Source organism: Thunnus maccoyii, chromosome 18 (assembly GCF_910596095.1).
Source record: "Thunnus maccoyii chromosome 18, fThuMac1.1, whole genome shotgun sequence".
Lineage (NCBI taxonomy): Eukaryota > Metazoa > Chordata > Actinopteri > Scombriformes > Scombridae > Thunnus > Thunnus maccoyii.
Window position 1 is genome coordinate 28,014,075 of NC_056550.1, and position 22,957 is coordinate 28,037,031.

General features: G+C 41.7%; 2 protein-coding genes across 2 annotated transcripts; both read left to right on the top strand.

The window, feature by feature from the left end:
- Positions 1–515: 515 nt before the first annotated feature.
- On the top strand, positions 516–3,695 carry LOC121884465 (heat shock 70 kDa protein 1). Its single transcript, XM_042393300.1, has 2 exons — positions 516–556; positions 1,338–3,695. The coding sequence occupies exon 2, from the start codon at positions 1,361–1,363 to the stop codon at positions 3,278–3,280; it is 1,920 nt and encodes a 639-aa protein (XP_042249234.1). The 5' UTR covers positions 516–556; positions 1,338–1,360; the 3' UTR covers positions 3,281–3,695.
- A 2,373-nt stretch (positions 3,696–6,068) lies between these two features.
- sh2b1 (SH2B adaptor protein 1) lies at positions 6,069–22,122 on the top strand. The gene is made up of 10 exons (XM_042393283.1): positions 6,069–6,244; positions 9,298–11,438; positions 13,015–13,116; positions 13,600–13,691; positions 13,809–13,891; positions 14,185–14,340; positions 15,751–15,962; positions 17,354–17,528; positions 20,126–20,216; positions 21,982–22,122. The coding sequence occupies exons 2-10, from the start codon at positions 9,711–9,713 to the stop codon at positions 22,001–22,003; spliced, it is 2,661 nt and encodes an 886-aa protein (XP_042249217.1). The 5' UTR covers positions 6,069–6,244; positions 9,298–9,710; the 3' UTR covers positions 22,004–22,122.
- The last annotated feature ends 835 nt before the right edge of the window (positions 22,123–22,957 follow it).

Consider the following 22,957-nt stretch of genomic DNA (forward strand, 5'->3'; position numbering starts at 1 on the left):
TTCTGTTTGATAAATAACGTGCAAAACAGCTGAGAGGGCGGGCAGTGCGGTCTCGAGGTACACAGTGAAAAAAATGAAAAAATGATGAAAAACTAATAAAACCAGTCACTTGAATTTAAAATGAAACAAGATAAAAGTAAAAGACAGAGACACATAAAATGTACAAGAGAGAAATAGAAGTTTCTGTCTAGATTTTTCTGGGTTTTTCTCCACTTTCAGGTTGATTCGAGAGACTTCTGGTAAAATCTGCATCAAGCGGTCAGAGTTAGTACAAGATGTTGGTTTCACAATAAGACGAGTGTGTGTTCATTCCCACTTACTACAGCTTGTGTTCATTAGGAGGCATTTTATCTTGAAGTCAGTAACAGGAAGTTCTGCCTTGCATTGATGCTGACTTGACAGTTTGTGTGTGAAACGTCTAGAAACAGCCAGACAGTCGACTTCCTCAGATATAAGAGACAGAAACAGAGACAGAAACAGATCAAACCAGCAGAAGATCCAGAGAGGAAGGAGAAGATCAATCCTCTTCAAAACACACACAACTCAAGGCTTAACTGTAAGTTCACACTTTGTTTCTGATGACAAAAGTAGTTTTATGACAATATTTGATATTTACATTCATTTATACAGTTATGGTGTATAGAAGTTGCAGTATATATGTAGATAAATAGTTTGTATGAGCTTTCCTGAAAAATGTTAATTACATTTCTGTAGTTGACCTTGAAGAGAGGCTGTAATAATTATGAGCAACAATTTATAAGATGCCAATTTTGGAAAGATCATTGCTTTCTTGTTGTAGCTACTGTCCTAAGTGATGTAGTATTTTGGAGTATGACATTTTTCATTCAGTAGATGTATTTATGCTTCAACCTCAACAATATTAATAATGACACATAATTAAATAAGAAGAATATATAATAGGAAGAATAAATAATGACCAAACTCCATCTCAAAAACTGTCAATTTAATGCTGCTTTGTTCTTCAGATTGAACTACAGTTCTGTGACATTCATTTTAAGTATTTAGACTCATCACAAACATTTTTTTTTTAATTTCTGCATTACTGCAATCAACGTTAAAGAGAAGCTGTAATTATAGGTGATAATTTATAGGAAGTGATGCAGTATTTTGAAGTATGACATGTTTTATTCAGTAGACCTGACCAGAAAATTACATACCAAGGCAATAGTAAAGAGATTTTGGGATGAACAAAATTTAAACGATTAATTCAGAACTTCATTAATTCAGTCTCTCTAGTTCAGCTGCTGGCTTAACACTGATATATGTTGTGTTACGTTTCTAACTTCACTTTCTAATTTCTGTCTCTGCATCTTTAGGACACAAATTCAAAACAACCAAGATGTCTGCAGGCAAAGGCGTAGCTATCGGCATTGACCTGGGTACCACCTACTCCTGTGTGGGGGTTTTCCAGCACGGAAAAGTAGAAATCATCGCCAATGACCAGGGCAACAGGACCACCCCCAGCTATGTGGCGTTCACGGACACCGAGAGGCTGATCGGGGATGCAGCCAAGAACCAGGTGGCTTTGAACCCCAGCAACACTGTGTTTGATGCCAAGCGACTGATTGGAAGAAAGTTTGATGAGCCAGTGGTGCAGGCGGACATGAAGCACTGGCCCTTCAAGGTGGTGGGAGATGGAGGGAAGCCCAAAATTCAAGTGGAATACAAAGGGGAGAACAAAACCTTCTTCCCTGAGGAGGTCTCCTCCATGGTCCTGGTGAAGATGAAGGAGATTGCTGAGGCCTACCTCGGCCAAACGGTGTCCAATGCAGTCATTACAGTCCCAGCATACTTCAACGACTCACAGCGTCAGGCCACTAAAGACGCAGGCGTCATCGCAGGACTGAACGTCCTGAGGATCATCAACGAGCCCACAGCAGCTGCCATTGCATATGGTCTGGACAAAGGCAAGTCAGCAGAACGTAACGTCCTGATCTTTGACCTGGGTGGAGGCACCTTTGATGTGTCCATCCTGACAATTGAAGATGGTATCTTTGAGGTCAAAGCCACAGCTGGAGACACTCACCTGGGTGGAGAAGACTTTGACAACCGCATGGTCAACCATTTTGTAGAGGAGTTCAAGAGGAAACACAAGAAGGACATCAGTCATAACAAGAGAGCATTGAGGAGGCTGCGCACAGCTTGTGAGAGGGCCAAGAGAACCCTGTCCTCTAGCTCCCAGGCCAGCATTGAGATCGACTCTCTGTTTGAAGGTATTGACTTCTACACCTCCATCACCAGGGCTCGTTTTGAGGAGCTGTGCTCTGACCTGTTCAGGGGAACATTAGAGCCAGTGGAGAAAGCCCTGAGGGATGCCAAAATGGACAAAGGACAGATCCATGACATCGTTCTGGTTGGAGGCTCCACCCGAATCCCCAAAATCCAGAAACTCCTGCAGGATTTCTTCAATGGCAGGGAGCTGAACAAGAGCATCAACCCAGATGAGGCGGTGGCTTATGGTGCCGCCGTCCAGGCCGCCATTCTCTCAGGTGATACCTCAGGCAACGTTCAGGACCTGTTGCTGCTGGATGTGGCACCTCTGTCCCTGGGTATTGAGACAGCTGGAGGAGTCATGACATCCCTGATTAAACGTAACACCACCATCCCCACTAAACAAACCCAGACTTTCACCACCTACTCTGACAACCAGCCCGGGGTCCTCATCCAGGTCTACGAAGGGGAGAGAGCCATGACCAAAGACAACAATCTGCTGGGCAAGTTTGAGCTGACAGGACTCCCACCTGCTCCTCGAGGGGTCCCACAGATCGAGGTCACCTTTGACATCGATGCCAACGGCATTTTGAACGTGTCAGCAGTGGACAAAAGCACCGGCAAAGAGAACAAGATCACCATCACCAACGACAAGGGCCGACTGAGCAAAGAAGAGATCGAGAGGATGGTGCAGGATGGTGAGAAATACAAGGCTGAGGATGAGCTTCAGAGGGACAAAATCGCTGCGAAGAACTCGCTGGAGTCCTACGCCTTCAACATGAAGAGCAGTGTGCAGGACGAGAACATAAAGGGCAAAATCAGCGAGGAGGACCAGAAGAAGGTGATTGAGAAGTGTGACGAGACCATCAGCTGGCTGGAGAACAACCAGCTGGCTGATAAAGAGGAGTACCAACACCAGCAGAAAGAGCTGGAGAAAGTGTGTAACCCCGTCATCAGCAAGTTGTATCAGGGAGGAATGCCTGCAGGCAGCTGTGGACAGCAGGCACGAGCTGGCTCCCAGGGGCCCACCATTGAGGAAGTGGACTAAAGTGGCCTTTAATATGGACTCTATGATCACTGGAACTGTTTTAAATACAACTGTAACTATATGCTTTATGTTCACAAGTTTGGGCTTTATTTTATATGATATAAGATCCTAAATGTTTATATATTTTCAATGTAAGTATATACATTTAATCTCTGCATTATGAAACAACAATTCAACAGCACTTTTATACTAATATGTTTTTGTCCATATCATATTTGCAATGTTGTAAAGATCCTGAAATTGTAAATATATTTTCCTAGATGTTGCAATAAAAATATAAACCTTACAATTTTATTTTACTGTTTTTCAATCTAATACATACTTAGATGTTACAAACTTCCAGAGACTTCATGTATTCATGTAAATTTAATAGTCTTTCAGTTGAAGTAATAAAGACACAGAATCATGAGGAAAATCTTTAAAAATGATCTACATTTATTCATCATCACCTGGCAGTCAGAGCTCCTCATGGATCAAAAATCTAAGTAAATGCTCCTAAAATGTGAGAACACCGTTTTTCACTGGTCTATGTTGTTCTTTAGTCATACATTTTTTGACATGTAGCAGCAAGGCTCTATGGTTGGTGATGTCTGTCTCTCTGTCAGTCCACCACTTTGGTCCAAATGGAAATATCTCAACAATTATTAAACTGATTTCTACTTTTACGTTTACATTTTTCTTTTAGCAGATGCTTTTATCCCAAGTGACATTCATCTGAAACTGATACAACACAAGCAGGGATCTAGTCAGGAGACAACCATACGAGATAGCGCCATAAAGCTTAAGATAGAGTCCGACAGGATGTAGATACCAACAGGCAGTGCAACAAGGCAATGCATAGATTGCATAGAGGCAGGTTTTTTTTTTCCTCTCTACCTCCAGTCCATCAAGTGCAGAGGTGTTTGCGAAAGAGCTGGGTCTTTAGTTTTTTCTTAAAGATTGAGAGGGACTCTGCAGATCGAGCAGAGTTAGGTAACTCGTTCCACCACCAAGGAACTACAAAGGAGAAGAGTCAAGCTGGCAACTTAGGGCCCTGTTGTGGTGGTGGTACCAGGCACCTTTTGTTGGCAGAGCATAGTGAGCGGGAGGGAGTGTAGACTTGAATGATGGAGTTCAGGTAGGTAGGAGCCATTTTAGTTGCTGATATGTAAGCAAATTTTCTATTAAATTTTGTACAAATATTTATGTTCCTTAGAGGATGAATCCTACTGACTTTGGTGATCCTCTAACTTTTCCTTTAGACCTACCAAAAATAAAACAGTTACTGCTGTTGAACCGTTTTCATTAGTCATTATCAAAGGTAACTCTCTTTAAGAAAAGGTTAAAGAAGTCCTATTCATATGGACACACAACTGTTGTTTTAAGACACACTTGAAAAATTGAGAACCTGTGCTTTAAGGTTGAACGAGGATTCAAAATAAGCCCAGTTGGTGATCCAGTTTGAGCTCTGGGAACATGAGACTTAACAACCATTTAATTAATCAATTTCAAGATCATGAATTACAGTCCCTTGATGAGTCCACATAGCCTATAATATGCAATTCAGATGTAAAGAATTACAGTAGATGAATCAGACTTCGAGGTTGACTGAACTGGGATCCATCAGGATGGAGTAGTGTCAAAGTCTCAGTGATGGACATTGGAAGAAGTACTCAGATCCTTTACTGAAGTAAAAGTATCAATATAGCGATGTAAAAATACTCCATTAGAAGTAAAAGCCCTCCATGAAAAATCCTACTACAGTAAAAGTACATAAGTATTATGAGTTTGATGTAGTTAAAGTATTGCAGTAAAAGTACATAAGTATTATGAGCTTGATGTAGTTAAAGTATTGCAGTAAAAGTAGTGGTTTGGTCCCTCTGACTGATATATTATTATATATGACATCATTAGATAATTAATAGTGAAGCATCAGTGTCAGAGCAGCATGTTACTGTTGTAGCTGCTGGAGGTGGAGCTAGTTTACACTACTTTATATACAGTTAGCTAGTTTAGTCCAGTGGTTCCCAACCTAGGGGTCGGGCCCCTCCAAAGGGTCAGCAGATAAATCTGAGGGGTCGTGAGATGATTAATGGGAGAGGAAAGAAGAAAAAACAAAGTTCTGATACACAAATCTGTTTTCAGTTTTTGGACTTTTTCTCTAATCTTTTAACATTTATTGAAATGAAAGCATGTGAGAAGTTTAGAGGGAAAAATCACTATTTGGTGGAGCTGTTAACAACTCATAGACATGTGAAATGTGACCCTGACTACACACTGCTTTTTGTAAGACGTCAAAAGCCAAAAAGGTTGGAAACCACTGGTTTCATCTTTAACAATGTGTTGTATTTTAAAAGCTTGTTATATTATCCATTGTGTCAAATCTTCATCTGAAAAGTAACTAAAGCTGTCAAATAAATGTAGTGGAGTAGAAAGTACAATATTTCCCTCTGAAATGTAGTGGAGTGGAAGTATAAAGTGGCATCACATGGAAATACTCAAGTAAAATACAAGGACCTCAAAATTGTACTTAAGTAGGCTACAGTAGACCTAACTTGAGTAAATGTAGCCTACTTTCCACCACTAGTGATGGACCCAGTCCCAGACTGGATTATTTGTTTGTTTGTCTGTTTGTCTGTTTGTTTGAGGGGCTGGAGGGTGGAAGCAGGACTCGACGGTCCCTCACTACTTCTCTGTCCGTTCATTGTCACAAGTTAGTGAAGCGGCTCATTTATTGACATCCAGCGGTTTTAACGGCAGCTGTCAAGAACGAGCGTTGCACTCGCCGACCTGCCAATTCTCGCGAGAACCGGGACAGTGCGCGAGAAGAACGGGTCCAGGCAAGGCATAGCAATGTTCATATTTAGCAACAACAACAACCTTTACGAACATAATTATCCCGCTGTGTAGGCTGGAGGAGTGCTGAATTATTGGCCTGTTCCACCCACAAAGACACGGATGAAAACACCGGACTGTGACGTACAGGTAGAGAAAACACAGCGACTTGTTTTGAGGCAATATTGATAGCTAGCGAGCTGGTTTATTAATAGCTAGTTAGCTGGCTAACGGTTAGCTTAGCTCGCAAAGAATCTTTTCGTGATGATTCAATATTTGGTAATTTAGGCGACAGGTTGTAGCAGCCAGCACAAAATAAGATGCATATAGCTAACATCTACAACTTTAAGGTGTTAATTAGTGCCAGATAGGAAAGGAAGTTAACGTTAGATAGCTATTGTTAGCGAGCTAACGTTACACGTCTTTAAAGAAAGCTGAATGAGCAAATCACACATTGCTGGCTGGTTAACGTTAGCATGCAAGCGACTGATATACTCATCTCTCTCAGCGTTTCACTGTATAATACTTGTGGTTATCAATCGTTAATAATTGTCGTTGTGAGTTTATTTGTATGACATGCAAAGACAGACTACAGTAGCTTGTCACATGCCACATTTGATTATTACTGACATAACAAATAACAACAGATTGATGTAAAGCAGAGAAACATCTGGTCATTTAAGCAGCTGTTTAACGCAGATAAACATTTCATCCTCTAAATCTCAGTGGTGGAAAATAACTAAGGACATATACTCTTAAGTACAATTTTGAGGTACTTGTACTCTACTTGAGTATTTCCATGTGATGCTACTTTATTCTTCCACTCAACTAGCTTTCAGAGGGAAATATTGTACTTTCTACTCCACTACATTTATTTGACAGCTTTAGTTACTTTTCAGATGCAGATTTGACAGAATGGATAATATAACAAGCTTTTAAAATACAACACATTGTTAAAAATGAAACCAGTGGTTTCCAACCTTTTTTGGCTTTTGACGTCTTACAAAAAGCAGTGTGTAGTCGGGGTCACATTTCACATGTCTATGAGTTGTTAACAGCTCCACCAAATAGTGATTTTTCCCTCTAAACTTCTCACATGCTTTCATTTCAATAAATGTTAAAAGATTAGAGAAAAAGTCCAAGAACTGAAAACAGATTTGTGTATCAGAACTTTGTTTTTTCTTCTTTCCTCTCCCATTAATCATCTCACCACCCCTCAGATTTATCTGCTGACCCTTTGGAGGGGCCCGACCCCTAGGTTGGGAACCGCTGGACTAAACTAGCTAACTGTATATAAAGTAGTGTAAACTAGCTCCACCTCCAGCAGCTACAACAGTAACATGCTGCTCTAACACTGATGCTTCACTATTAATAATCTAATGATGTCATATATAATAATATATCAGTCAGAGGGACCAAACCACTACTTTTACTGCAATACTTAAACTACATCAAGCTCATAATACTTATGTACTTTTACTGCAATACTTTAACTACATCAAGCTCATAATACTTATGTACTTTTACTGCAATACTTAAACTACATCAAGCTCATAATACTTATGTACTTTTACTGCAATACTTAAACTACATCAAGCTCATAATACTTATGTACTTTTACTGCAATACTTAAACTACATCAAGCTCATAATACTTATGTACTTTTACTGCAATACTTAAACTACATCAAGCTCATAATACTTATGTACTTTTACTGCAATACTTTAACTACATCAAGCTCATAATACTTATGTACTTTTACTGCAATACTTAAACTACATCAAGCTCATAATACTTATGTACTTTTACTGCAGTAGGATTTTTCATGCAGGACTTTTATTTGTAATAAAGTAATTTTACATTGTTGTATTGGCACTTTTACTTGAGTAAAGGATGTGAGTATTTCTTCCACCACTGTCTTAATCCAAATGTGTGATAATGCAGGTTTCCTCTCTGGGGATGAATTTGTTTGTGTGCAGTTTTCTGTGGTGGAAGGTAGAAGTGTTCAGACCCAAAAAAGTAAAAACACAAAAATATGAAAATACTAAATTTCAAGTAAAAGTCCTGCATTGAAAATCTTACGGCATGAGCGTGTACTTTGAGTACAGAAATACAAATCAATAGTAAAAGTACTATTAATGCAGCAGAATGACCCCTGTGAGTATTTTACTATTACACATGAGGTTATTGGAGAATTATCACCAATACATAAACATGTAAGAACCATTTTAATGTTGTAGCTGGTGGAGTTGGAGATGAATGAATAATAATGCTTGATATTTAAAAAAATGAATCATATGTTTTGTTTGTATGATGTTAGTCTGCAACATAACTACAGCTGTCAAATAAATATAGTAGAGTAGAAAGTACAGTTGCTTCCTCTGAAATGAAGCAGAGTAGAAGTATAAAGTATTATAAAGTACAAGTACTGTAAATGTTTTCATGGATGTTTCCACCAGTTTTTTGATTCAGACACTCAAGAATTTAGGAACAGTTTTGTTATTACTTTCTTACCTTTGAGCTGCATATCAAGCTAATAACAGATCTGCTTTTTTTTTCATGTAACATGACGTCCAGGTTGATCAGTTATGGACATCAGAATCTTTGTACACAAACTCTCATAACACCCAAAAGTTATAATTCAGTTTTGATCATATTACACCTGTCCTGATGTCTTCACAATACAAGACAGAGTGTATTTAAAAACCCTCCTTCTGAGCTTCATAAAGCTTTTTAATTGACTGGCTACATGTCCAGTTTTAATATTCAATCATGTCCTTTATGTTGCTGCTCAAAGATGAATTTAAAAAATCTACACCGAGCTAAATGCGGCTTCAGGAGGAAGGCTCTGTTGGGATATTCAAATTATTCGTACTCTTAATTCTGTCGTCGTCGTGTTAAATTTCTTAACCTCAATCCTGTTGTATTAACATTCTTACCCGTATGTTTGGGATTCTGTGTCTATATACATGTACATTCACTCACTGGACACTTTATTAGAAACACCTGTTCAATCTAAAGTAAACCGATGCCACATCATAAATTCTACTTTTTTTATGAAGATTATAAATGTTCAGCTTTTGTTGACATTGTGAGAAAGGTAACCAATGAATGATAATAATGACTGCAGCTGTAACATGTGTAGTATAAATGATGTGATGTACACTATAAATAAATGAAGTTGCAGTTTGTTGTTGTTACAGGATGTGGCCGCGCTCCTCTGGATGTTTGACAGACGGTGAAGAAGGAGCAGACCTCGCGAATCTCACACATCTAACCTCCTCTACCCTTCCATTTACTGGATGTCTGAAACCTGTATTTTCTTGTTGAAATGATAAAGTATTTAATTTCACAAAATAATGTAGCGATAAGCTTAGCCTCAGAGATATTTGACCTCTATTAAAGCCCATCATGCGTGGGTCCGGAGCGTTGTCTTTTTAACTCTTAGGTTTTTTTCGATGGCGCCGAGCACAACACTTAAGTTCACACCCATTTGTAAATGATTAGACCAATGTGCCGTGTTTGCCCCCAGTCAGTTACCCCAGCTGTGCAATCACTTCAGCTTTCTGTTGTATGTTTGAAGTGATTTGATAGAACCATCAAGCCAATCAGGAGAATGAACGGCTCTCTTTTAACCCCACCCAGCCCGCGGGCGGCAAACTCCTCACCTTTACCTCCCTCACCCTCCCCGTCACCCTCCCCGCCATCTCCCTCTCTGCTGCCCCTCTCCCCCCGGCCACCTCCTCTCCCACCACTGGTGAGCCCTCCTCCCCAGGCTCACCCGTCCTCCCTGTCGGACACCCCCACGCCGTCCCCCTCACCTTGCCTGAGCTGGACCGAATTCTGTGAGCTCCACGCGCGTGTCGCAGCTGGTGACTTTGCACGCCACTTTCGGGCTTTCCTCCTGGAGAACCCCCACTACTCCCCAGATTCAGCAGCCGCCTTCTGCCGTCGCTTCACTGACCGCTTTGTTCGTCACTTCCAGAGCGAGCTGGAGGGGGCGCTCCCTCCGAGCTGTGCTTCTGGGAGGGAGGAGATGGTGAGCTGGGCTCCCCAGTCAGATGCTACTTCCCTGGAAGAGGAAGCGGTCTCACCCCTGTCGGCGTCCGGGGGTGCTGTCCTTCCGTGTCCCCCGGCCAACACGACGCGGGGCTTATCCAAGCCCGCGCCGACGCGGCTCGTGCTGGAGAACCGCAGCGGGGACAGGTTTCAAGATTCTTACGCCCACAGCCAAGTCCTACCTCCATCTTCATCGTCGTCATGTTGCTCCTCGGTGGGAGGGAATAACGGCAGGCGCGAGGAGAGGGGCGCCATGATGATCATGACCCCTGGGAACGGGGAAGCACCGGTCGAGGAAGAGGAGGACAGCTGGCTCGGGGTAGCGTCTGTGGGGGAAGACGTTGAGCCAGACGAGCGGGATGCTGAGTCCACAGAGGTTGACAGTGCAGACCCCTCCCACACTCCTCAGATTCCACCTTCCTCTGTCACTCCTCCGCCCGGCTCCAAAGGTAACAGCACACCCAACTCCTCCAAAAACAAACTGAAGAAGCGCTTCTCGCTGCGGAGTGTGGGTCGTAGTGTTCGGGGGAGTGTCAGAGGAATCCTGCACTGGCGAAGCTCCTCCAGCGACTCGGCCCAGAGCCAGCTGCCCTCCAGCTACAGCTACACGATGGGTGTGCAGGACGCCACCCTGGTGTCAACCTCCAAGAGGAACTCTGGTACACAGCCTCCTACACCCACCTCGTCCATGCCCGTCTCTCTGTCCATGCCCCTCTCCCTCCCCCACTCCTCCTCCTCCTCTCTGCCCCCCTCATCTTCAAGCAGCGCCACCTCTCTGTCTCTTTCGGAAGCCGCTCGGGATCGGCGGCGGAGCAACGGCGAAGGCGGCGAGAAGGAGAAGTGGAGCCATCGTCTGGAGAAACTCAGACTGTCACGATCCCCTCCTCCTGTCCTCACCCCGACCGCCGCCGGCTCTCACTCCGCCTCCTCCACGCTGCCTCCGAGCAGCGCGGCCGCCGCCGCCATGGGACCTCCGAGGAAGGTGGGCCGGCTGGTGCGGGAGGGCGGGGTGAGCGTTAGTTCATCCAACGACGAGTTAGGCGGGAGCCATGGATTTTCTGGCTTCTCGTTCGGTCTACTGCATCACGGTACAGACAACAACAACGCTGCCTCAGCTTCATCTGCCGCAGCCCAGGCGGGTCCGGCGCAGCCTCTGGCGAGCGGCGGGAACGTGCCCTGGAGAGGAGGACGCTGGCATAAATGTCGTCTGGTCCTCAGAGAGCGGGACAGAGAAGGCGGCGAGCGGGGAGAGGAGTACTACCTGGAATTCTTCATTCCACCCAAAGTAAGTGTTTCCCTCCTGTGAAGCAGATGGCGATTAACATAACATTAAAGGGTTAAAACATTTAGTCAATGAATCAAATATTCTCTGATTGTTGCTTCTCCAGTGTGACGATTTGTAGATTTAATGTCTTGAAGGCCTCGAGCTGGAAATGTTTCACTTCTGTCTGATATTTATGTTTTATTACTCGTTATATTTTGAATGTAAAGACACCGAAAATGATTTGATTTTAAATGTATGAAATAATTTTAATGGGAATGTTTTCAATTCACATTATTATTATTATTGTACATTTTACTATGTTTATGATTTTACATATTTTATAAACTCTCTAAAATCTCATAAAAACAAAAAAGATTTCATACACAGTTGAGTTTTGTTGGATTGTTGGTCGGACAAAATAAGATATGATGACGTCACATCGGGCTCTCGGAAATCGAAGGTGTTTTTAAATATAATTTATATTAAAAGGAATTATAATCATTGTAATGTATATAATTGTCAGATGATAGTCGTTACAGCGAGCTATAAGAGTATTTTATGTTTAATGACTGAAGTATAAGATTTACTGTTCAGGTGGTTCATTTACCAGCTGCTGTAATCATGGATGTTAAGTCTTGTTAACAGACATAAAGTTAAGTAGTAAAGAGTTCTGACGATTAATTGATTGCTTGATCGAAAGAAAATTAATCTGCAGCTATTTTGATAATTGATTATTTCATTTTTCAAGCAAAAATGCTAAAAAAGTCTTTGGTTCATTTATTGTGTTTCCTTGTTTTATGTGACATTAAATGGAACATCTTCAGTGTTTGGACTGTTGTTCACACCCAGCATGATAACTATAAATAATATATATCGTTTTAATAAGTCATACTAATGCGAGCGGACGGCGGAGTCCTCAGCACAGCTATAACGACAACAACGACGGTGACGAATGATACGTTTGGATCACTTTCAGAGTGATTTGATGAACGATACAAACACTGACAGCCAATCAGAATCCATCCTCTAAACCAATACGGCACGACACAATCTCCATCTAGCCCGACGTTTCCAGTAAAACCTCAAAAACCTGCATATTTCATCTTAATTCTGTAAACTAACTGACGACTTTATTTATTTTTATTTATTTATTTTAATGCGGTTTTGCTCCTTTTCTCACCATTGACGCACTGTCAGTGACACCCAGAGGTGATTTCTTTAGATAAGTTTGTGTAACGTTAGAAAACAACAAAGTTAGCGACTCTTTTAGGCTTCAGATCTGTGTTCGGACCGTGTTTTCCTGCCACAGCGCAGTAAAAGCTGCTCGTCTGTGCGTTTCAGCGTCTGCTACCGTCGGTCTGTAAACGCTGAGACATCACAGCAGCTAGTGTCTTTCTCTGTGCAACGTACAGCAGTAACAAGTCATCAATATCCATTTTCCCGAGCTGCCCACACAGCTAGAACATGCAGCGCGTGCACTCGGCGCCGCTGTTTACACAACGTCATCGTTCATAAGACCTATAATGAAAGTATTTGTTAGTTAGTGTACAGCAGTGGAGAAACACCAGTTATCGATCTGCTTCGTGTGTCTCTCCAGTCGTCAAAGCCTCGGCTGACTGTCCCCTGCTGCTCTATCGTGGACGTGAGGAGCACCACGGCGCTGGAGGTCCCCGATAAGGAGAACACCTTCCTGCTGCAGGTAACCGATCACTCTCTCATCTTTACTTTACTCACTAGTGTCTGCGTTCACACTGAGCGTCCTACAGTGGTTTATTCCTTTAACTGGTAATATGAATCTCAGTAGAGCTGAAACCATCAGTGGATTAGACAGAAAATTCATCATATTTTAATAACCAATTAATCATTTATGTCACTTTTAAGCAAAAATGTTGAACATTCTGTTTTTGTCTTCATTTTGTATCATTATAAATTTAATATCTTTGTGTTTTGTTTGGGCTCTGACAAATTACATTCAGCCTTTTTCACAGTTTTCTGTCATTTTGAAGATGAAACCAACTGCTGATGAAGATAATTGTCAGTTTCAGCCCTAAATAGTCGTAGTTAGTAGTTGAAGGACCTGACAGACAATCTGTTGTGTGAAGTTGTACTCAGACTATAATCAAATGTTTGTGTAGTTTCTACTCTGAAGCTTCGCCCTCTGTCTGTCTTGTTGTCCCGTCAGGTGGAAGGGTCGGCGCAGTACGTGATCGAAACACGCGACGCTGTTCAGATGAGAGCCTGGCTGAGCGACATCAGGAACGGCATCTGTCTCAGGTAACATATGGAGGCGTTTTAGCTGCTCTAAAAGGATCTCCAGCAGGTCTCCTCTCTGTCTGTCTGTCTGTCTGTTAGTGTGTTTGAGGGTTTTAAACCACCGTCTGTCCCCCACAGTGAGCAGGAAGATGCTGAAGGTGTGTGCGTGGGGCCGTTAGACATCAGCGGGACGCCTGAGATTGTTGACCGTCTTTCACAAGGTTCGTGTGTGACGCTGTGAGCTTTACAGCACATTGCAGTAGGTCTGCAGTGATTTAACAGTTGACTGATTAATTATTGGGGCGTCCTGGCCATGTGATTGCAGTGTCCCCTCTCCCCTCATTTCCTGTCTCTCTCTACTGCAAAACACCCCCAAAATACCATGAAAATCCAAGCAGATGTCTTGGTAATCTGGCCAGTCAGGACGTCTTGCTAAACAGTTGTTGGTTTCATAATTCCTGGAACGTATTTATAACTTATAACTCTTCTCTCTGGTGCTTTTTGGTCGTCTCAGTGTGTTACGGAGGTATCGGAGGCTCCTCACCTCTGATGGATCCTCTCCCACCAGAGTTGCCACCTCGAGCCCCGCTGGACGAACCGGATGGCCGGGTTCTCGGGGGAGGCGGGGCTAGTCTGGGCACACCGTTCGCTGAGACGCCAGACGCCACAGGTGAACACTTGTCACGTTTTTTTATTTATTTATTTATTTTTTTTAAAGAAGACATATTCCTGAAGACACGTTTTATTATTCCTCGTTTCATCTTTGCACTGAGCAAACAGTCTTTTTGATCCTCACGCTGTCCCGTTTTTAAATATTTATAATTCTTACATGTCGTAGTATCTGACGACATATTTCTGATGAGATGAAGTTTACATAATTTTACATTTTGAGCAGCAGTTATGTAGATTTTTGTTCCTTTTATATATTTCTTCAACCAAGAATGACCCATATTTGCCTTTTTATGATGAACAAACAGCATTGTGCGGGTGGATTAGGGTGGAAATAAGGGATAGCCCAGATTAACATGTACCCATACAAATATATTGTATTGTTTTAGACAAAGACAGAGAGCAGAAAATGTGACGTCCATCTCTGTTTCACGACCAAAAGCAGAACGAGAAGCAAGAAAACGAAGACGTGTGTTTGTAAAATACGAGACCATATGTTTGTTTTATTAAAACCTTTTAAATAGAATTTAATTCCCCATATTTAGAATTTATTAGCAATATATGACAATTGAATAACTGGTTTATATAAACACTGTCATGTATTTCTAAGCAGATATAAGAACATTTTAAGTGTTTGTTAACGTACTTCTCTTATGAAGACATATTTTATACTAATACAAGTGTGTTTTACTATGTTGTCATTTGATGAATACATTAATAAACACTTATATCTGTTGACAGCTACATGTATAGTGTTATAAACCATTTATTAACTCTTTATTTACTGATTATTGATGCTAAACGGGGGAATCGTCGTCACCTGATAATTGTTCTGATGTTTCTTGGTGTTTTAATTTCGTTATGACACATATCAAGCTTCCAAAAACTAGAGTGAAATATATTTTTTTCATAACTGATGCAGTAGAGGATTATTGACAATTGATTATTCTTATTCAAATATATAAAAAACATGACTGCATCAAAACTGCAAAAAAAAAACAATTTCCATTGTGATTTTATATCTGAGATTATTTAAGTGATTTGAACCCAATTAGTAAAAACTCTGATCTGCTGATAGACACTGTAAAAGTCTTCCAGTCTTTGTTTAGTCTTTTCTGTTTTGATTGACAATGTTTCGCTTTGATAATTCTACATTTACCACATTTTCACCTTCAGCATCTCATACGATGCAGTACAGTTGTGAGCAGTTTCACATTTTAACATGTCAGTTCTTGCCTTGATATTTATCCAACTTAAAGCACATTGAAATGTGTTTATATACATACATACTGCAAAAAAACCCCCCAAAAACATCAACAATGAGTTCACAGACACTAATATGTCATTCACCACCTTTTAAAACTGTAAAGCATTAAAGCATCGTTCGTACCTCTCGCCCGTCCCTTCCCAGGGTCCTTCCTGTTCTCAGAGGTGACGTCTGCTGAGACGGTGGAGCACCCGCTCAGTGAGTGCCAGTGGTTTCACGGCACCTTGTCGCGCCTCAAAGCTGCTCAGCTGGTGTTGGCCGGAGGCCCGGCGAGTCACGGCGTCTTCCTGGTTCGCCAGAGCGAGACACGGCGCGGAGAGTACGTCCTCACCTTTAACTTCCAGGGCAAGGCCAAGGTGAGTCTGGGAGTCGAAGTTAATATTCAGTATTTTTCAACCTGGACCTTATTTTCCCATCTTTTTATGACCACGTGACTAATGGGGATTAATGGGTCCAGTATTGAAACGGGCTGCTATGTAATCCAGTAAACAACCATCAATATATGTCCACTAACAGTGCTTGTTTTTCCCACCAACAGGCTCAGATTGTTATTATAAGTGTCTGACAACATTATGGAAAGAACCGAGAATACAGAGAATAAAATGTGATTCTTTACCTTTCGCTTGAACCAGTCAGTTGGTCTCGTATTAAGGAGACGAGTCTTCCTGAAATCCCGTGAGAGGTGACACAGAGTCGGACTACAGAAAGTTTAGCTTAGCGTTTATCTAAAAGATTTTTTCAAAGTCATGCCTGAATATTTAGCTGATTTCTACAACAACTCAACTCTCGCGAGACTTCAGAACGAGACTTCTCCCTAAACGAGACTTGGTGAGACACAATAACAAACAGACAGGTTCAAGGATCTTATAGCAGCTCGTCCCCATCAGTCACTTAGACACAAAAAGATGGAAAATAAGCTTCAGGTTGAAAAATACCAAAGTTTCCCTTTAAGAAAAAGACAAGTTCTGTTTATATTTACTGTTTCTCACCTAAATGTATTGCGTGTATCCTCGAGGTCTAGCAAACATGTAGCTAGCAGTCTTCGTCTTCCTGTCTTTGATGATGCGTTTCTTTACTGCTGCAGTCACTACTCAGTGGAACAGTGACTGAGTATCACCTCATCCTCATGTACACAACAAAACAAACGTTGCTCAGTAGAGGCTACTAGTGGTCAGAAACTCCACAGGGAACCTTCAACAGATGGAAGATTTTATAGTTAATTTTACAGACTGACTGTTTATGAGGAGAAAATGGAATCTGATAACTGGTGGACAGTATTCCCAGTTCTTTATTCCAATTTTTAATTAAAGGATGGCAAATATCTGGCAGTTAGTTTATCTGTCAGGTTAAAGGATAATTGTGATTTTATTTGCAATTGAAGGTGCTTGCACACTGTGAGCGGCTGCTGTATTTTGTATTTTAAATCAGTGGCAGCAGGGCGCAACGCCATCGCCACGGCAACCATTGATGCTACCAGCCTTTACAGCACAGGCTGCTGCTTATCCACCCGTTATAATCTCATCACACTGCTCAACAGAGCAGATTGTGACTTAAAATAGAAGAAATTGTTAGAAATACAACTACTAGTGTGATAAATGTTGTTTATTGTCTGAAACCGGACATTTAAACACCATTTCTCCTTGTCGATCTGTCTGATCTCTGCTACCGAAGACGTAGCCTACTTATATCACTCAGGTTGACCTTTGACTGTCGAGTCCCGGTCTGACTCTTGTTTTCTTCCCATCAGCACCTCCGTCTGTCCCTGAACGAGGACGGTCAGTGCCGAGTGCAGCACCTTTGGTTCCAGTCCATCTTTGACATGTTGGAGCACTTCCGGGTGCATCCGATCCCGCTGGAGTCCGGCGGAGCCTCGGACGTCACGCTCATCAGCTTCGTGGGTGCCACCGCTGTTCGCCAGCCAGGTACGAGCGAGCCCAACACTTGACATGTAAGACGGTGTAGAAAATACAAAACAAGCAACACTGAGCATAAAGCAAACATGGACACAATTAGGTTACCAAAAATGAATATTCAGCCCTGTTTTAGTTGAAACACTTTACTTTAAGTCCCTTTATTTTTCACGTTTAAGTAGTATACAATATAAACAGGTCATAAATGGTTTATAACACACTATAATGTAGTTGTAACCAGATATAAGTGTTTACTAATGTATTCATCAGCAACTATGCTGCTTTATAAACAGATAATAAATGACAATATAGTAAAACACAGCTGTAATAATGTAAAACATGTCTTCACTGGAGAAGTTAACAAAAGAACAAATACTGTACATTAATAAACACTTAAAATGTTCATATATCTAATGTAGTATAACTATATCGTAGTGTGTTATGAACCATTTATTAACAGTTAAAGTGTTACTGAAACCTCACAGACAGGTTCTGGCTGCCTGTTGGGACCTGGATTGGCCAATAATTGAGAGAAATGTCTAATTGTGCCTTTTTTTTGTTGTTGTTGTGGAGCAATATTACAGTTGCAATTTAAATTGTGATTATTGTCTGTAAATTAAACCACACTGGTGTATTTGTGGTCTACATCATTTTAAACAAACATAAACACACGTTTATATTATTTCTACATGCATAGAATCAGGTCAAATAACGCAGGTTAACAAGTAAACTTGGCCAGTTTTTCTATGGAAAACTAGTCAGTTTAACTCACATTTATTAAGATATTACATTGATGGTACAGATACAATAGTAGTCCATAGATTTAGCTTTATTTAATTTTTTAAAAATGGATGATAATCGATGCAGCAGAACTAGAGATATCATCTTTTTTTTTCCTCATGAAAACCTGCCGCCTACATTACCCACAATTCAGTGAGAGTTAAGTCAGAAATTAGGAAGAGTTATGCTAGTAGCAGCTAATGTATCCTGGAGCTACAGAGGTCCGGTAACCTCACTTCTCTCTGACTCCACACCTCCAGATTTCTTTCTTTTTCACACTTAAAGTCTTCAGCCCCAACGATCACCGACTCAAGTGACATCACTTGAGGCAATTCATCGTATTTCATGTCAACCTTTCACCTCCTACAGCTTGTTAAGACTGTTTATCAAGTTTTTCAACTGGCTGTAATCATTCCTCCTGTTCATACTGGATATTAAAACATCCTTCAAATGTGCTTTCAATGGAAGTGATGGAGGATAAAATCCACAGTGTGTCCACTAGGGGTGTGCCCGAATACAAATACATTATTCGGCAAAGCACAAATAGTGTTTTCCCCCGAATATTTGTTTCATACAAATATTTCAAAAATTATTTGTTTTCAGGAAGAAAAATAAACCATGTCAAACACCAGCGTGCAGGTCGGTTACATCACTATCTCAGTGTCTCTCCTCTGCTCCGCTGTGACGTCTATCAGCAGGTCTCAGTGAGGGGAGTCACATCCACCTGCTACATGACGCACATTTCCTAATTTGGACATCAGTCCCAGAGTTGGGAGTGTTCCCCAGAGATAAAGCTAAACTACTGACACACGTGTCATGAACACTTATTGTAACACTTTAATTTTCTAAAATTAAAAGCGTAATAAAAACAAAAACAGGATTTTTAAACCTCTTTCCACTTTTATTCGAATACAAATACAAATAATTTTGCTGCCTCAACAAATACAAATACAAATACTGGGATTTCTGCACATCCCCAGTGTTCACACAGTCATTTAAAAGTCTCTGTGAAGCTTCTATTCAGCTTCATCAGTCTGAGTTAGTCATATCAAGTGGATATCTGACACATTTACAGTCTTTTTAGCATCAAATTCCCTCTTTGTGTTTCCTCGGACAGTGTTTCCCTGTTGAGCTGCAGGTGGAAGTATAGTAACAAAAAGAGGGACTTTGGCACTAAAAAGACTGTAACGTTGAAAGATATCTACTTGATTTGACTCATTTGGACGCTGAAGCTTCATATCAGCTTCAGATAAACTTTAAATACATTTTGTCCTCCATCACTTCCATTGTAAGGTCATTATGAAGGGATCTTCTAATGGTCAGTATGAACAGGAGGAATGATTACAGCAAGAAAAACAGCTTTAATGTTCATTTAGACAGCTGACTGTTGGTTTAAGACACACTTGAAACATTGTGAACCCGTCCCTTTGTGTACATTTGCATGCTGAACATGTGTTTCTCTCAGCTGTCTTTACATACGTACTGCATGATATCTGCTGTACAACCTCATCTCTCATATCATATATCCTCCCTTCCCCACATATCTAGAATCACATGTTGGAAAACCAGTGACTGAATGATTTTGAATATAAATCTAGATTTCAGACATTTGTTTAAATATTTAACAGAAATGCCTTTTATACAGAAAGGGAATAGCAGTATAGAGTTAATCCGCTGTGTTAAATATTATAGAAATGTTTCCGTCTCCACCCTGTCGCCTCCATCTGCCCGCTGTGTTACTGCACCCATCACTGTTCTGACCTCACTGTTGTTGTTGTTGTTGTTGTTGTTGTTGCTGTCTGTCGTATCCGTTGGCTCATCCCTTGCAGGCCGGGACAGGGCAGGCAGTCGGCCTACAGTCTGTGATGTCATCACCACGCGCCATCCTGACTCTCCATCAACCCCCATCTCTGACTGTGTGTAAGTGAGACCGGACTCGGCTGAGAGCAAGTCTGAGAAAAGAAAAAAAAAAAGAAGGGAGTGTGTGGGAGTGAGTGAGGTGATTTCTATGATGCATATTCAGGTTGAACTTTTTAAGTTTTTTTTACACTAAAAATGTCAAGTTTTTAAAATGTGAAATCTTTACAGAGACGCTCTGGCGGAGCCTGATGCACAATATTGATTATTTGAACACAGAATAACGGAGGGAGCAGCAGATAGTCGCAGCCTGTTTATATGAAGCACATAGATGAAGGAGGAGTGTAGTTGTTATGAATGATTAGAGATCACATGACTGTAAAGTAACGCCTGTAAGCTCAATCAGGAATTATTATTATTATAGTAATAAAATGAATCAGAAAAAGACGAGGGCTGAGTCTAGGCTGATTTCATCTCTCTACTTTTATTATCTATGTTTTATTATTTTGTTGCTGTTATTAATAACACGTTTTAATCAATGAGTCTCTGCTGACTCGTCTCGTCTCTGTATCAATAACAGAAACACGTCCTGTTTGACCTCAAACAACAACAACAACATCCACATCCTGCACCGTGTCCCATCATCCAAGTTCTTATTAAACTTACTAAGTGTTCAATACAGCTGAATAATTTCATACTTCTGACAAGAATACAGTGATTTTTTTTTGTACATGAATCCTCACTAATTGTTTTTTTCCTCTCAAGTCAAACTAACTTTTCTCTCATTTTAAACAACTTTTACTTCCAGGTAATAATTGATTTTTTAAATTTTTTTTTTTGCTCTATATATAATCTGAACCAAATATTTACATTTTAGAGCCTTAAATTAAAAAAAACAGTGAGTTTGTTGGTTCTTATGGCTCTATTGGATTATTATCTGTTTCATATGAATTTCCTCATATTTCCAAACAGTTACACTGTCAGGAAACAGTATCAGGTTTATAATGAAGCTTCATTTAGAGGATCTTTAACTTTATTCAGTATCATAATTGACTTTGACATTTTAGCTTTAATGTCATTTATATGAGGCTTCCAGAGTAATTCATTAAACTGCAGAAACTGAGTTCGTTAAACAATCACCAAAGATTCACCTCACTCGTTAAAGGTGTGACTTTTGAGGCTTGTTTTCCCTGAAGCTGAATATTTAGATTTCATAAAAGTTTATTAATTTATTCTAACGACAGAGATCAGGATCAGTGATCAGTAGCTGAGATCAACTCCACACTGTGAAAACTGTTTTTGTTTGTCGACAGAAGTGTGTGTGCGTGTGTGTGTGTGCGCGTGTGCATGCATGTGTGTGTGTGTGTGTGCGCGCGCGCGTGCATGTGTGTGTGTGCGTGTGTGTGCGCGCATGCATGCATGTGTGTGTGTGTGTGCGTGTGCGTGTGTGCGTGCGTGCGTGCCTCTGTGTGTGTGTGTGTGTGTGTGTGTGTGTGTGTGTGTGCGCGCGTGCGCGTGCGTGTGCGTGTGTGTGCGCGTGTGTGCGTGTTCTCTGAATTGGACTGCCTCCATGACTCCCATGGACTCCATGACCACAGACTTCTTCCACCTAACCGGCCACTCACTTGTCATTTTCTCTTTTTCTCTCCTACCTCTCACCCTTCTGTCCTCCAACTACGCTGTCACTTTTGGCCTTATTTCCTCCTCCTCTTCCTCCTCTTCCTCCTCTTCCTCCCCCCTCTCTTCTGCCTTCCTTTATTTACACTTTTCTCTCATTTCCCCCCCGCCCCCTTTTCTTTCTTTCTCTTTTCTTTTCTTCTCCGTGCAGACTTGACCAGCAGACCCCGTAGCCCTCCTCAGCCTCCTCCCCTGCCGCCGGGCCGGCCGCCACCCCCGACTCCACCTCAGGAGAGAGGGAACGAGACGGAGCCGGGAGGAGGAGAAGGAGGAGGAGGAGGAGGAGGAGGAGCGACTGTGGTGACGATGGCGGCGGCGGCGGCGGCAACTACGACAGGAGCAGGAGCAGCAGCAGCAGCAGCAGCAGCAGCAGCAGGAGGAGGAGGAGGAGGAGGTGGCAGCGGCGGCGGCGGTGGAGGAGGAGGAGGAAGTGGAAGCGGTGGCAGTGGAGGTGGAAGTGGAGGAGGAGTGGAGGACTGGGAGGAGAGGGACAGGGACACTCCTCTTCGCCAACTAGAAGCTGTGGAGGGAGAAGAGAGGGAAGGAGCGAGGGCCCCGAGAGCCATCGCTAACCAGTACTACTCCTTCTGATGAAGGGAAGCGCAGCAGGAGGAGCGTGTTTGTTTGTGTGTGTGTATCCGACTGTTTGTGTGTGTGTGTGTGTGTGTGTGTGTGTGTGTGTGTGTGAGCGAAAGTGAGATTGAATGAGGCGGCGTACATCATAGCCATTCATAACCAGTATTTTTATTTTGTTAGCAAGGTGGAGGTGAGGAGGAGGAGGAGGAGGAGGAGGAGGAGGTGTAAAAGTACTAACACTATATATATAATGAGAGAGAGAGAGGAGACTTAAGCAGACGGGAGAGACGGGTGAGAGCAGCTTTACAACACTAACTAGCGGTACAATTCTTTAATTCTTTAGCCAGATAAGCTTTGTGGTTTGTTTTTTTGTTTTTGTTTGTTTTTTTTTGCCGGTACGCCTCACAGCAGGCTCTTCCTCGTACATGCAGACGAACAGTAAGTGAGAGCTTGAGCCCTGTGAAGCCAGCAGTCCCGATACCTCACAGTGGTCCTGCCAAGACAGCACACGCTAGCCAGAGGCCAAACTTTACTTCTACAGACACTTTTTT

Coding starts and splice junctions, on each gene's coding strand:
- sh2b1 (XM_042393283.1), top strand. CDS start 9,711: ATGAACGGCTCTCTTTTAACCCCACCCAGCCCGCGGGCGGCAAACTCC. Junction 13,117..13,599: donor AGAACACCTTCCTGCTGCAG/GTAACCGATCAC, acceptor TTGTCCCGTCAG/GTGGAAGGGTCGGCGCAGTA. Junction 14,341..15,750: donor TGAGACGCCAGACGCCACAG/GTGAACACTTGT, acceptor GTCCCTTCCCAG/GGTCCTTCCTGTTCTCAGAG.
- LOC121884465 (XM_042393300.1), top strand. CDS start 1,361: ATGTCTGCAGGCAAAGGCGTAGCTATCGGCATTGACCTGGGTACCACC.